Source organism: Aulostomus chinensis, chromosome 8 (assembly GCF_037954235.1).
Source record: "Aulostomus chinensis isolate RoL2024-O1b breed Wild chromosome 8, RoL_Achi_v1.0, whole genome shotgun sequence".
In the NCBI taxonomy this organism is placed as follows: Eukaryota; Metazoa; Chordata; class Actinopteri; order Syngnathiformes; family Aulostomidae; genus Aulostomus; species Aulostomus chinensis.
In genome coordinates this window covers 16,528,890-16,545,080 of record NC_141327.1, presented here as the reverse complement: position 1 = coordinate 16,545,080, position 16,191 = coordinate 16,528,890, and the positions used below count along the sequence as shown (strand labels likewise).

Sequence of the window (16,191 nt, the reverse complement as noted above, 5' to 3'; positions counted from 1 at the left end):
CTTCACTTGTGCCAGACTGACATCCTATGAAAAAGTGTCAGTCTTCATTGATTATTATTGATCCTTCATAGTCACAAAGTATTCCTAACTCACAAAAACAAAAACAAAAAGTTGTTGTTTTTTTTTAAAACTTGTTTTTATTATTATTGTTTGACCTCTTATTATCCATGTATTTATTGATTCATTAAATATTCCTGGTTGGTCAAATAGAACTTTATGGTGAGCTAAATGTGACTTGGGGCTCTCTGGGCAGCCCTCGCTTACATTTTAAGCAGTTTTGTTGACAGTGTGTCACTTCAATGAATCTTCAGCAAAAACACACAGACTCCAGTTATCCATACATGTTGCTTGTGGTTAATAATACGTACAGATATTTTTTGTTGCATGGAGTTACAGATGCTTCTGTAATTTTTTAACCCCATACACTAATGTTAAGCTGCGGGTGGTCACAATAACTGACAAGTCTTACGCTGGCTGACTTATCTACATGACAGTCCAACTTGTGGTGCTCATTCTTTAATTTATATAGGTTATGGTTATATCATTATAACGTACAATATACAGTGTAGTTATGGTACATCCTGTCAGAAAAGTCCCTCCGCAGTAAAAAAGAAAATCACTATTGCTGCAGAGCCTGACTTGAATGACAAATCAGGCTCTCGTGCAGCCATTTTTACACTGAAGGGGTCAACATCAGGAGTCAGAAGATTCATTAGTCACTCCAGCAGTAAACAGAACAGAAGAAACTCCAGAGATATAAGGGAGAATGAGAGATTTCAGGTTATTAACGGCTCCTCACAGCGCTGCGGAAGCTTCCGAGCTGTCATTACTACACGGGTGATTTTTTATTTTTTTTTCAGCAAATTTGCATGAAGTTGCAGCTGACATAATGACAGAGAGATGAGCAGGAAAGCAGAGCTGGCAACCTGCTGCATTGTAATCATCTGATTATTTGGTTGGAGATGCTGGTAGAGTGTGTTGATGATCGACACTGGGAGAGAAAGAGGGAAGGAGGGAGGGATGGAGGGATGAGAAAAGGAATGACGGCAGAGAGGGCAGAGGAGATTGACTGGGTCGTGATTCAGAGTTGCCTTTATTTAAGAGAGGAAATCAGTTTTGTTTCCTGCATTAGTGACTTTAGGAGAAAGTTAATGGAACATGGCAGCCTTCCAAGTAAAAGCCCCCATGCTGCCCACGCTCTCATTACTGGAGCATTGCTGTCATTTAGAAACCCGCGGAGTGAAGGGAGACTGCACCATGCATCTGGAGGTCTGACACACACACACACACACACACACACACACACACACACACACACACACACACACACACACACACACACACACACGAAAAAAGAGGAGCAAACCGAAGGTGTGTTATTAAGCTTTCACTGAATGGCGTAATTCTCATTGTCAGCTGCAGCAGTGCAAATCATCACCATGGTTACAGTATGCGCATGAAACAATAGAAAGCAGACAGGCTCCAGCTGCCTGCACACCAGCAGCTGGCATCCTCTGCGCTCAGATGTCACTGGATTGTTAATTAGCCGGGACACACAGTTCTGGCCTCGCCAGAATCAAAGAACTCTTCCAGTAAGTGCTTCCGAGCAAAATGACCTCTGAAGGAACAGCGTAACAAGCTTTTCCTCTCAGAGGCAACATGACACCCTCGGCTGTCGTCGTCTCAACACACGAGTCTGCTGATGGATAAAGTTTTGAGCATCTCTTCTCCTTTTGTTGTACTTTATTTTTGTTTCTTGTAATCACTACATTCAGTGGCATTTGCTTCACGTTCAGCACTTTTCTGTGAATCGTATCTGCTTCCCGCAGCAGAAAAGGAAAAAAAAAAGTCTACATTGCAAAAAAATATGCAAGTAAACTTAAATCATTTCTCCAAACTTGCCTGTTTTGTCTACATTTCAGCCTATGTCTTATCATTGCGCGATCAACCTTGTTTTGTTTAAAATACACGTATCTAGTTTTCACCTTCTCTGAGAAGTGCAGTATAATTTAAGCGTATTATTGGTCTAACTTCAAGTAAAAAAAAAACAAAACTCTCATTAGAATAAATATAAACTAGAGCTCAGTGGGATAAAGGGGGTTGTTTTTAAAATAATTTAGCCTGATTTCCAGAAATCGTAATGAACACAAATCATTTACATTTCAAGCAGTTGTTTAAACTCTTCAAAAGTACAAGTAAAGCCTTGCCACTAAGCGTTCGGATGACCAATAACATTTCTAAGTTATGGCCGACAAAATCATGTTTATATTCATCCTCATTCTATACATTTAATCTATATTATCAATGTATTCACTTTAAATCTTTAATCTTCAAATCTTTTGTCATCAGTGGAACTTTACACCAACTTGGGTTCGGCGGTGCTTTCATGCTCAAGACACTGCAGGTAATAACTCAGATTTCATCTTTGCTCAGGACTGCGATAAATCACATTTGCCTGAACAGTCAACATGCAAGAGCAGAATCTTCAGATAAGATTTATTAAATTTACATCCTTAACTGAAAACACATAAGAGCCTTGCACCCTCACCATTATAAAACAGCTCTGTAGTGCCCTCCATGTGCGATGTTACACCGCAGGCCATGTTAGCTGCTAATAAAACACAACCAAATGTAACAAGGTTTGAGGTTTCGTCATCAATTCACAGTAACCATAGTAACGAAGCAGTGATAGCTAGCGCACCTCTCCTTATCACCCTCGTGGCATGCAGGTACTGAACACAATCACACAATTACTTTCTCATTTATTAGCACAAGTACGAACACATCTGGTCTTATACACAAGCGAGGACACAGGATTATAGTGTCTGAATGACAGTCCTGCCCTTTTCATGTGACATTCACAGGCAGCTACCCATGTGGGAACTCACAGTGTTTCCACTCAAGATGACTCACCGTGAACATTACAACCTTCAGTCCTTTGTACCCTCCCAGTCTATATCTTCCTCTCTTCACCTGCAAAGAAATGTGCGGGGGGGTTATTGAATCGTCACTGTCAGCGGCTCCAACGCAGCCCTGGTGGTTTTTTTCTTGATGTAAAAACTGAAACTTGTCATATCAGGGGAATAAAAAACAGAAAACGCTATTTTTGTGCTGCTCATCCATGACAACGGGTCTGAAAAGTGATTCTTGTGCCACAGCTGAGAGATCTGATGCTTCTCAAACATATGAAATAAAAATAAAATTTGTCACCTGACTGGGTTTAGTCATGTCAGTACAACTTGAAAATGGTTCACAATATCGTCACCACATCTTGAAACTGATCAGACCTCATCTTGCCCGTTCTCCTGTCACACCCCCACATAACTCTGGTTTGTATGTTTTGTTTCAGTGACATTTATATAGTTTTCAACATTAAGGGCATGTGGCCCACATGAGATGGTTTTACACTGAACAAAAAAGCCATGATTAAAGCACAGGCACCTGTATCCATCATCTGTCCTTTCTAATGAGCAGAGCTTATAATTTCATAAACTCCAGAAAAAAATAATGAATCCCAACTTCCTGAAAAAAAGAAAGCATTCTTAAGCTCTCTGCAGTTTTTAGTTGATCCAATATCACGTGAAAAGGGATATGGCACCTTTATGATGCCATTTTTCCTGAACCTTACAGAAGGTTGTTGTATTCCACCTGTCCATTCAAAATCATCAAAATAACAGCAGCAGTATCATTCTGACTCGGATTTACCTTTTATAACCACATACGTGTGTTTGTTCTCATTACACATATGGAGTCTCATCTCTCCCATCCATCTAACCTTCCTCCTTGTCTCATCTAAAGATATGGGGGTATACAAGGTTGCTATGGTGACTATTCCTCTTGGCAACACAGATCTGCTCTGTAGTTTGATTGGCCATTATATCTGTGTGCCCCATGTATGAGCCAGTGACCACTGGAGACCTTATGGAGACTCTATTTACATGCACCCAGGCCCTCAAAAATCAAATTTACTTCCAGGTAGAATATTTTAATTCCAGTGAGAATATTTTTAATATTCAGTTTGGCACCTGATCAGTTGATTAGTATGACAGCGCCCTAGCAAAATCCTGTTCACGTGGTCATGATGTCATTCTTTTTTACAGGTGCTGAAAATCTGCAGTATCAATTGAGTACTGATCAGATTTGTAATGCAATACTGAGAACAATGGATGCGGATGAATAATTCAAGTACAAGCAGCCCATATGAGCCGATACCTCCGGTGCACACACTCCTACAGTATCACTGCATGGGTTCTGCTGCTCCTGTCTTTCTTGTTCGCTGTCAATTTGTCAGTCTCTCTGCATTTTTATCACAAACATCTAATGAAATACTGACACAGAATGACTAAAAACATTATGTCTTGAAAGGATTTGGGAAAATAGATCTCAAAAAGTAAAGGTTGGGTTCCTTTCTATTTAAAAAAAAAAGTAGATTGGTTAGCTATGAACTCAGGGAAAAGGAAGCAAGATGAGACATCCGTGGAATTTGTTACAAAGCACCGCTTTTCAAAAGGTCAAACCTATTCACATCTGGAGTCAAATCACAGGAAACTTCCTAATTAATGTCAGCTTGATTAGTGTTATCGACCGTGCTAATTATAAAGTTACAGCAGTGTCTAGATTGGCTTCCACAAAACAGCTACTTTCATAATGAGGAGATCATGGCTCAGTTTAGTCTTTAAATATAAAACTTGTACATGTGCCAAGACAGTTGGATCCAATTAGTGTGCATTCTCTACTTGCAGCTGCAGTGGGTTGATTTCAGACTTACGCTACACTGGTTATATCCATTAAATTATACCCTGAAAATAAATACCGTCTGTTGGGTTTTCATTTGTGAAAAGAATAATTTGACTGAGAAGATGGTGATGAGCATGAAGCAAGGATGACAACTGCAGTGATACGGGGGAGAGGTGGAGGGCAGCAGCACGGGAAAAGAAGAAATCTGATTAGAAATAGATAAATAAAAAAGAAGCGAGCACGGAACAAAACAAAAAAAGTCCAAAAAACTTGGGTCCTGGGATGAAAAAAATGCCACATCATCTTTGCAATATTCTCAACTGGCATCTGTACTGCTTCATCCACGCTTCAAAGTCTTTTTCTAGACTGAGACTGGAAATATTGACTCTGAGGAACGACCGTTTTGGTTCTTGGCTCCTTGGTCTACATGATGGAACATGTGAAGCCGCAGCACTCCTTCAGCAGGGTCAGGCCTGTCTTGGTGAAGGGAGACGGGGTCTGCTGAGTCCTGGATGCGGCTCGTCTTGGTACACCTGCAGAATGAAGAATGAAACATCGGGATGTGGAGAATTCAAAGCGCACTCAAAAAGATGATTAACAGAAATGGTCTGCACTGTGTCTGACATCGCATTTAATTTATTGAATATATTTAAAAAGCTGACAAATGTTCCTTTTCTCTCTAAGAAACAGGGGACGCTGGGATCTTCACATAAATGCTCGAGAACTTTTTCATGCATACATCTCTTTCTCATTGCCTGTTGACATTTCTCTAATCGATCAGTTTTTCAAAGTTATGTGTGCATGTAAGTAAACTGACACAATGTATATAATCACGTTTGTGTTAAAGTGACCTTATGTAGTTTTTTTTTCCTGCGCAGCAGCGCCCTCTACTGAGCTGAGTGATAGGACACAGAAGCTAGTTCCTTCAAATCAATAACCAACAGCGCGCTGGAGGCGGGGTCCAAGGCGGAGTCTTATGTTTACTGCCACTTCCCTTGAATGGGAGTTAAATATTTCACTCTTGTGGGTTTCCTCGGCTTTCTGAATGTAATCACAATTCGACAACATTATTATTTTTTAATGTTTTATCGCAGATTCTTTCACACTGTACGTTTTTGGGCTGCAGTGCATGTTGTGACGACACCAAACGGTTTTGCCACCAACACCCGGTGCTCCTTATGTGTCAAAGTCTTATCATACAGCCGTCGTTAAAATCGGTTTATTTGAGAACGAGCACAGAAAAGCTATCATAGCAGGAGAAGACAAATTCGTTAATTCGTTTTATATGAAAACAAAACTTGACTCATGTTTATTCAGCAAAAACTGAAATCTTTTTCACACAGATGTGTTTTCAGTGCACCCATGACGAGTCAGACAGTGTAGGTATGATGGCACATTCCTCACAGCGCTCAAACCTTGAACAAAGAAAACATTTGCCACCACTGTCTTCCTTTTCAGCCTCTACAATACTCTTGATGGGCTTAGATACCTGTTTTCTTCATGTTTCTAGGGAATTTAGACTTCAGGAAATCTGCCATTTCTTTATCTTCTTCTTTTTCCCTGTGGATACAGAGACAGACTGATGAATACACCAGCATCTTCTGCCGTCACTGAAACAGAGCCTGAAATCCCTCAAGACACAACTGTGAAATGCACAAATGATGTGTGCATGGGTTTCCAGCCTTTCCCCCGAGTAAACAGGTTTCTGCTGTAACTTTAATTCCCACTATTTTACTGACTACAAGGAGGTTGATTTAATTTCAGTAAAAAGGATGGGACACTTCCCACCAACATCTAATAAAATAGAGACCTAATGTGATTCTGCCTTCATTAACCTTGAGGGATTTACCCTTTGAATTTTACATTTAGCTTTGTGTTTCAATAGGATAGGGTAGATTTTTATTGTGATGGACAACCAGGATTAAAAAAAAAGAGAGAAAAAGCAAAAGAAAGATATTTCTAAGCATGGACAACATAGCGCTGTCACATCTTCCTCTCCCCCTATCATTACTACCCCGTTGTTCTCCTACTTCCTGCTTCTCACCTTCACAGCAGGCCTTTGGCGTTTTCACAGCACGCTGTCAGCTACCAGTGTTGTTCACTCACACACACACGCACAAACACACACACACACACACACATACGCGCGCGCGCACACACACATACTAGTAACGTTTGATACTGTCTGGAGAGTAGAGGGGCTAAAAACATGCTTTATTCTCCACCTCTGGTTGTATCCTGTCAAGTCCCATTCAATCACATGTAAATAGCTTCTCTAGGGATTTATAATTTGCTGGTCCTCTCAAACAAAGAGAGAGACCAGCATTTGTCTGTAGAGCTCAAACTGTGTAATTCACATGATCTCTCAGACAGTCATAGTCGACCATACAGAGGATGTAGAGGATCATGGTGTTTGAGTGACAGCCCTGGCCTTTTCTCGTGGTGTTCACTGACAGCTGCCCTTGTGGGAACTCGCACTCTGTCTGCTGAAGATGAGTCACCATGAAGATTAGAACCCTCCGACCCAATGCCCCCCCCCCCTCCCCCGCGCCGCCTCATCCCTGCACTGCTTTCTCTTCATCTCCACCGCTTTCTCTTCATCTCCACCGCTTTCTTCCATTTTAACTTCCTCCTGTATTACTTCCTCTTCCTAACCGCCTGTCTCCTGTAAACTTTATGGCCGTGTGTCTCACAGAGTTTTCCTCAGATAACCTGTGTATCTTTCTTTTCACTTGTACAGGGCACTGTCAGAGGACACCCCCCCCCCCCCCACCCCCCACCCCAACTACTCCTACTACATGCTGAAAAAAATATAGAGTTCATTATGTAGTGCCTGATGACACAAGTTCAGACTCATTTTGACACACTGTTTTTTTGACTGACACTATTTCACAGCTGTGTCTGATTATGAACATCAGAAATGACACGCCCTTCTTCATCCCACACACTGTGGCATAACCCAAGAGCAGTGATGAGATGTCCCAGACGCCACATGACACCACGACAGAGAGTCTGCACGCCAATCTTTTTGGCCTTTTTTTACTTAGTCAGTGCAATAACAGAAGAGGAGAAAAACGATGGAAGCTGCTGTTGCTGTGACTGTCAGGTTTGTTGAACGGTGGCAGCAGTTCCCCATGCCTTTTTTATGTTTCACAGAAGGACAAACCTGACAGCGTCCTGAGGGATAAACGTTGGCGAAAACTCCAGGGGAGTAGAAGGTTAGCTCAGCTATGCTAGGCTATCCTTCTTCAGTAACATTAGCAGTCAAGACTTATTTACAGGACAAAACATCTTGAAAATGATGCTAGTGCATCATCATGATAATTCCTTCATTATACAGCTTTAACCTTGCACTAACATCTGCATTATCAGTAGTTGTTAGAATGCATCTGTTGCAGCAGGATGATAAGCATGTGAAAAACAACAATTAAACAGCAGCGCACTTTGGATGAACGTGAGACTCGTAGAATAAATGCGTACATTTTTCTCAGGGTATTGTTTAGTTATTTTTGGCCAGTGGCAACTCCTCTTACACTGTTCAGGCAGACACATCTTTAATTGAGACGGCTGCCTGCTGTGCGTGGTGAGGTTCACTCTACGTCGCGCCTTTGGCAGCGTTTTCAGATTTTTAATGGCGCACCAAAGGGGCTGCTTTGTGGAAACATTCACATGGATGGACTGAGATACCAGTTGGCAAGCATTTGTGAGATATGTCCCAAGCTAATTCCTGCTACAGATTATTAGTCTTATGTATTTAAAATATCTGCGCCCCAGCCTGAAAAATAACTGTCAAACTCCCCATGGACAAAGAATTCCTGAAAGCCATTTTCTTGGAGACTGCATCTGGAATCAGAGTATCAGTGTTTCCTGTGGTTGCGTTTTGGTGCTGGACGTACAGTATGGCAATTGGACATAAGTAAGTACTTAATACTCTATAAATATGTAGAAATAATACTGAGTACTCATGAGTCAGAACGTCAAAGAAAGATGGTCTCTAGTCTCATTTTTATGAATTCATTACTCACAGATGATTTTTTAAAAGATAGCTGACATGACAGCTCCCAGCAAGTGAAGCCAAAAGATCTCTATCGCCCTCTGGTGACAAGCAGCAGTATAAGTAGAAAATCCTGCCCCCTCCATGTTAGCAGATGAGTCAAACTAAAAACGCAAAGTTGTATCCAATACCAAATGTGGTTTCAGCCATTTTAGGTATTTATATCTTGTGCCACCTCCATGGAACACTAACTTTCCAGAATTTTCCAGCTGTCACTGGGCGAGAAGCAGCCACCCTGGACAGGTCGCCAGCCCATCACAGGGCTGACATATAGAGACAGACAACTGAAAATTTATAGTCTCATATTAATCTAACTTGCATTTTGGTCTGTGGGAGGAAGCTGAAGAACCTTTAGAGAACCTACAAGGGCAACATGAACATGCAAGCTGCTGCTTTTTGTACTTTTTGTACTAGGTGACATCTTCTCAACTGTAATCAGGTGAAAGTTGCAGAAGCACACCTAAGTCGTTCAAACTCAACATCGTCCACCAGGAAATCTCTAGTCTCGACCAGCTTGTGGATCTGCTGCAGCAACTCTTCTTCCTTTTGGCGGTCCTCATTGGACTTGTCATTATCTGCAGCAGACGGAAAAAAGAAGGCGTGTGTGCAGCTGTTCCCAAGTCCTCCCTGGAATTCCAAACTTCACATTCTTTACAAACTAAAATCAGACAGAAATCTAACAATCATTTCCATGGAGAACAATGCGGATAAATGTCTGAGTACTGAGTAGCTAGTTAAAGCGCTTTGACGAACAGTATTACTTGATAAAGGGGGTTTTTTTTGTGGGGAAAAGTTGGGTGAAAAGCTGACACGTGTTGGAGAACTAAGAATAGAGAAAAGGCCCAAACTTACAAGAAACTATCATCAAAATGCAAAAGCAAGCTGCAAAGAAGAGCCGGGATAGTTTTCACGTGTATTATTTCAGTTCAAGTGCATATAAAAGAGACATAACGTGTTTGCAAGTCATCTTTAGAGCAACTGGTGGTTGGATTTCATCCCTTGCTTTTCAATCATTACGCTAAGATGAGCTAAGCTAACTGGCTGTTTATCAGTCCTCTCATTTGACTTGTTTTTTCCTATTCATGCTAATACGCTTTGTCCACAACATTTCAGTCTTTTCCATTTCCCCTAATGCATTTTTGGTTTTCATCATTATTGAAGGTAATGGACTTTTACCTGGTATAGACACTAATTTGTGCAACTCCTTCTTCAGGCGGGTGATTTCCTTACACAGCTGAATGTCATCCATCCTGCACAAGAGTAAGAGCCCAATCATGTCACTAAATTATCTACTTTACAGCAAGGAATGAAATCTTGACTCGACTGAATGGGAGATTGAAATTCCAAAAGCGGGATCTCGCTGTTCATCTTGTAACACACACGAGGTGGTGCGATCTTTTCGTAGCACAATTTCTGTGGCGTGTTAGCAAGAAATTGTCACTCTGGGGCCTTCGCTGACACCAAGGAGACGCGGCGGAGGACGCGCTCTGCCTACAGGAGTGAGAGACTCATAGGTGACCCAGCTGGCGCTGAAACTTTCAGGGTGAGAAGCACACACATTCATCAGTGTCAGTAAAGGGATCCGTGCGCCTTATCTTCTTGTCTTGAAAGATGCTCTCCCCGGATGTTTAAGGAGGAGGAAAGGCCCTGAGGTCTGGAATACAAATACACCTCACTTTCATTACCACAAGAAAAAAAATCAACAACACTTTTTCACTCAAATCATGATCCTTTATCTCTGTGCACTCCTCCTCCTCCTCCTCCTTCCCATCTCTCATTTCCTTGTTTTATCTGCTGGACTCATTCTTTCTCCTGCCCCCCTCTCCAACGGTCGGAACAGTGTTACCGGCTATCTTTCAGTGGAGTAGTTGAATAAATGCATTAGCCTGCTTAGCGGCTAGCTAAGGTGGAGCAACTGAAATTTAAATGGGGGCCAGCTTGGTTGTGACGGAGAGAAATGAGGGGAGAGAATAGACAGCGCCATTTCCCGATAGGAATGTGGGTGCTTGTATGGAAAAAGTGACCGTTTGAAAGGTTGAAAATGCAAGTCTCTCACTGCTGTCCTGGGGGTTTTGGTAGATTTTGTCTTGCTGTGAAGATGAAACGCTCTTTTTTCCAGACCTTGAGCTGACAAGGTGAGGCTGACATGTTACATCAACAATTTTGATAAAGGAGGATTCTGTAGAACTTGAAAAAAATTCCATGCCAACTTTTTTAAAAGTCTTCAATGCATTTATGGTATAATTAGACAAAGACTGACCACAGAGAATGGTTAAGGTATAATTACGTAATAGAACACTTAAGATATGGAAAGAATGGCATTTACTGATAAAGAATATGAATAAATGCAGGTCTGTGATGGGACATGAACTCTGTTCTCCCTCCTGGAACTCTTAGAGTCTCATCTCTTTATTCAAAGGGGACATCATGTTATGAATTTTTTTTTATTAACAGTGGCATTTGACGTGAGTTTTGGAGTTAAGATTTTTTAGAAAAGGAAAAACATAACATTACTTGGGACAAAACTGCTACAAAAGCTATTATACAAACCCTTAATAAATGTGAACAAAATGGGTTTCACCCCGAGGGAACACCTCACCCTTGCTTGGTGTCTCCTTTTTTCATCCATTAATTAATTCTACTTTCTGATGTGTGATGAGTAGAAGAGCTCAGAAGTGCCCCGAACCTCACTGCTGTAAAGGGATGGAGATTGTTGTCTCTCTTCCACACTCATCATCACAGGCTGCCGCAGCAAAAGATTGGTAAACCACTCACATATATCTGAGCTCTGACTCCCTCCTGACCAGGACATCTCTGATCCTCTCGATCTTGAAGAGCTCCCCCTCTATGTCATCCACAGTGATGGAGGAGTCGGCCATGGACACCACGTCGTCCTCTGAAAGAGAGGAACACTAGATAACGGATGGCTGAAACCAAGACGTGTCATACGCGCTTCGAAGTTATTTCATGGAATGCAAGCTGAGTTATGCCTCTTTCTTTGAATAGTTATTATGCAAACAAACCCAGACTGAACTGACTGGAAGACGTATGCACAGGAGCTTTAAAAATCTATTCTGGCACCCAAGAACAATAACTGCGTTTGCATATTAAAAGCTGCAGCAGATGTACGGTACTTTGAAATTGCAGATTGAGGAGGAGCACAGAATCACAGCCAAATTACTAATTGTCAGTGGTTTCTACGACTCACACGATCTGTCTGTCTGTCTGTCTGTCTCTCTCTCTCTCTCTCTCTCATTCATGTGCATTCCCTCGCTCATTTCCGGAACTATATCCATGATAAATGAGCGTCTGAACCGTAACACCAAGTTTAACCCTGTAATAGCCACTTACGGTTGTGGGGTTCTGAATGTTGGCCACACAAAGCAAAAACGGACCTCACAAGTATAGCAGGCTTCTGTGTTTCAGACACCACACATGCAATTAGACAAAGAAGCGCATGTACACGCACACACACACGCACACACTCACAAACACACACACACACGCACGCAAGCAGGGACTCCAGTTTACCCTTGTCATTTTCAGGGTATTTACATCAATTAATGTTTGTTTAGTGGAGACAATGACCACAGCTTCCTAACACAAACTTCCTCAGCCAATGGCTTTTGACCCCAATTGCACGTCATCCCAGATTAGTGGGTTTTAGGTCTGTGTTCCCCAAAGTGCCCCCCCCCCCAGAAACACACAAACAAACACACACACACACACACACACACACACACACACACACTGGATGCAGAACATTTACAGACAATTAATTAGATGACTAATTACTAGTTATTATTATAACTAATTAGAGGGCCTAATTCAATTTAAATGACCTTTAACAAAAAAAATCTTAACCATAGCCTTGTCTTGATATTTGCTTGTAGCACAATAGAAACGTTCCTAGTTATCAGCGCAGTTAGAACAGTTTGTTGGTTTAAAGTGACCTAAAGAAACTTTACAGACAGATCCACATTCATGTGCGTGTGCATGCGCGCACAAACACACACATGCGTGCACACGCACACGCAGGCACTGATTTTTGTTTTGTTTTGCAAGTGACATAAACGCTGAACAGGAAGTGTACCCCACTCTATTTCTTCTTTTAATTAAAACACACATTTCACCACAAAATATCCATCTGCAACCTAAAAAAAAGACAAGAGCATAATAAAGCGTAATATTTGCAAATCGTACAACGTCAGCTGCCCAGTCACACGAGTGACAATGTGTGCATTTGCTCTAAACGGTGATAACTCGTGAAGAAATTGTCTCATAAATATTTGTGTAACGTGCATAGATGAGTCACGGGAGACAATGCAGCCGTTGTAGAGAGCAAGCCGTTTACAACGTAAGGACAATCTAATGGAGTTGCTGTCTTCAGCCATCAGAACACAAACGCTGTATTTGATTCACACTCATCTTCATGTATGGTATCGGTCCTGTAGGGAGAGTTTCCACTCGGCTCCAGGGTCCTGGACAGGATGGTGCCAGAGAGACGACCCAGGAAACGCCACTGACAGACAACGATGGTAATTGGTAGTCCTCGCACTGTACACACCGTTACTAGAGCGCTTTAAAATATCTCTTTTCTAGTCACATTTAGCCACGGGGGATGGGAGGGGTGGTGGTGGTGGTGATGGGGGGGGGGGGGGGTGCACAAATGGTTCAAAGTTCAGTGAAATCATATCTCCAAGCACTGGAACGAAAAATGGAAGCATAGAAATGTATGACTTATTGAACCACGGCTTGGATGACTTCAGGCTAGTAAACGCACCGAAGCATTAACCGTGTGAGGTGATAATTATGGGTTTACATGGACTCCAGTGCCTGATGGCGCCACTGCTTTTGTTTGGCAAAACAGCATCCTGCCCAGTTTGATAGCTGAAAAGGAGAACTAGAGAAAGATATCTCCACACAGACACTCTGTTACTATGACAAATCTGGCTGACGTCAGTGTCAAGACAACCTTGTCACCGAAGAGGAGAACACACTGGATACACTGCTGTGAACCTTCAACTGGTAAACTGGAAAAATTTGGGAAAGTACTTAAACCTTTACCGAGAAAGAGTAAAAGTTAAATTGCAAACTAGAAAGCGCGCCTACCTCAATCCCTGGTGTGACTACGGCTTAAATTCAGCTTGAAGAAGCGTTCAGGGACTCTCATCAAAACATGTCATTTCCTGCGCTGGAACTAATCTGCCCTGAAATTTCAAGTGTTCCTCCTCTGGTCAACCCCTCCGCCAAGTTTGGTGGGGATCAGGTTTTTGCATCACCCCGCAAACAGCCACACAAACAGCGCCGCAACGTTCCTACAGTATGCAACATTTAGACTGTTTCACTTGTTGTGACTGGAACCAGCCGCGCTCTTGTGCTTGTGAGTAGGTACAACATGTAAGTGCCAGCTATGAAAAGCATCTCGTGGATTTGAATCATGTCAGAGTGCCTCTGTGCTTTGTTTTGTTTAGTAGATTCCCACACTGGTGGAGACAACATGCTCTGCTGCAGAGGCTCTATAGGACAGGTTAAATTAGCCGCCGATGACTCATCACAGGGCCTCTCAGAAATGCTCGCTCTTGAACAGTTCCACACTCTCACAATTTGCCTTTCTACATCCAAAGGCATGAATGATATCATCAACTCAGTTTATAGTCCGGCTGCCTCCGTCCAAACAGTCTTTATACCTATGGTGAGACAGGATGACTTGGGGCAGCATGAGGATAGAGAGGGAATTAAGACAAGTGTGGATGGAAAATAAAGCAAAATACATTACTGGAAAGAAATCTTACATTTTGATGAAAGATTCAGCCATTTAGAAAGCAAAAGAATGTCAAACTTCCTCTGACGACAACGATCACATCCAACTGTCCTCTGTTTAATATCCGAATATCTTATGAGTGACACGCGGAGCTTCTTTTTCCTTTTAAATTGGACAAATCAGAAACCTAATTTTAGATGATGTCACCATAGTTGGACATGTCATCAGTGACGGTGGTGCGGAAGCACCGATGAGGACAGCTGATGTCATGGAGATGACCATGAGTACTGAGGAACACAGAAGAGGGACAGTGAAGAACACACACCTGTGGATGAGTGACATGTTCACACCTGGTGCAAAAACACACTGATTCAACACACACACTCCTATAACTAATCTGTGTATTTAAAGGTTTAAAAAAAAAACCACACACACAAAAAAAAAACGTAAGGAGGCTAAATGCCTCATAACATCAGAGCCCATAGTGACAGTCCACCTGAGGATTTACAGGCACCAATGCAAAATGTGAGTTTACGGTAACAATCTTCGAGAGCGTGTTGGTTGGGTAACCTGCTTTGATGTTGTCTCTGTTCCAGTCAGTGCGCTCCAGTGATCCGTACTGATGAGGAGATCCTCGCTTTTTCTCCATCAGTCCAGCAGCCGCTTCTCTCTTCTCCTCTCAAAGGCTTCCAGATGCAGGGGCTGCAGGAACTAACAGGGAGGGTCTCGCAGGCTCAGGTTGATCCCGCAGTTCATTGAGTCATCGCCACTCAGTCCTCCATCTGACTGTCAGAGAGAGCGTGAGGCGCACCGGCGGTCCACACTTGCTCTGGAGGGCGTGTGTGTGTGTGTGTGTGTGTGTGTGTGTACATGTGTGAATGAGTGCGCGCGCAGTAGTCAGGAGGCTCCCGGAGACCAACACTCTCCTGAGATAGCAACATACTGCCACCTGCTGGTCACTCGGTGCCCCTACAGCATGGGACACCTCAGAGCAGCAACTCGTCAAATCCGTGTATTTCTGCATGAGAAATAAACCGAGTCATCGGTCCATATTTAACTAAAATGAATGACAAGCTACGTGGATTGATACGATTAACACGATTTAAAGTAAATCATTATTAACCACAAGAGATTTTTTCCCAGTCCGTCCACGTAGACTTCGATATGCAGGCATTTGGCAAGCAAAGTTCCTGGACTTTTCCAACTAATTTATTTTTAAAAAACAACTTTTCCAGGCCTGTACAGGTACAACGTCTCTTAATGTTACAAAAGCATTTGCAATTATAGGGGACTTAATACTTGTACTCCATCACCAACATTTATCAGAGCCATAACATAGCAAACCATGCTGAAGTTTATAAATTTATTTGTAATCTGCAAATTTCAAGAGGACTTAATTAGAAGCAACACAACCTGAACCTTGAGAGGTAAATGGTGTGAGGATTGAACTCTCCCAAGCAACAGAATACAAAAAACATCATGTAGAATGTGTACATTTACATGTAATACTTACTGTATGTAAATACTTCTACCCTGACTTGACTTCAGTAGAATTTGGATTACTTTTACCAGGAAATACTACTTCATCTTTAACTTCAGAAAAGGATGAACCGTGTTCTTCTTCTGCCACAATAAA

General features: G+C 42.1%; 1 protein-coding gene and 1 long non-coding RNA gene across 2 annotated transcripts; one reads left to right on the top strand and one right to left on the bottom strand.

Annotated features, from left to right (window-relative positions):
* Nucleotides 1-2,526: 2,526 nt before the first annotated feature.
* pik3r6a (phosphoinositide-3-kinase regulatory subunit 6a) lies at nucleotides 2,527-15,415 on the bottom strand. The gene is made up of 6 exons (XM_086211290.1): nucleotides 15,126-15,415; nucleotides 11,567-11,687; nucleotides 9,968-10,041; nucleotides 9,252-9,366; nucleotides 6,227-6,297; nucleotides 2,527-5,270 (listed from the first exon to the last, which is right to left on the bottom strand). The coding sequence occupies exons 1-6, from the start codon at nucleotides 15,202-15,204 to the stop codon at nucleotides 5,161-5,163; spliced, it is 570 nt and encodes a 189-aa protein (XP_086067416.1). The 5' UTR covers nucleotides 15,205-15,415; the 3' UTR covers nucleotides 2,527-5,160.
* On the top strand, nucleotides 13,113-16,178 carry LOC147257385 (uncharacterized). The gene is made up of 3 exons (XR_015117591.1): nucleotides 13,113-13,148; nucleotides 13,246-13,329; nucleotides 15,156-16,178. It is a non-coding gene; the product is annotated as an uncharacterized LOC147257385 (long non-coding RNA).
* Nucleotides 16,179-16,191: the final 13 nt, after the last annotated feature.

Bases quoted from the DNA above. Each gene is read 5' to 3' on its own strand.
- pik3r6a (XM_086211290.1), bottom strand. From the start codon at position 15,204: ATGGAGAAAAAGCGAGGATCTCCTCATCAGTACGGATCACTGGAGCGC. The intron at 10,042-11,566 runs GTGAGTGGTTTA...ACTCTTGTGCAG, and splicing joins GAGTCAGAGCTCAGATATAT to GATGGATGACATTCAGCTGT. The intron at 5,271-6,226 runs GTATCTAAGCCC...TTCATTCTGCAG, and splicing joins TAGAAACATGAAGAAAACAG to GTGTACCAAGACGAGCCGCA.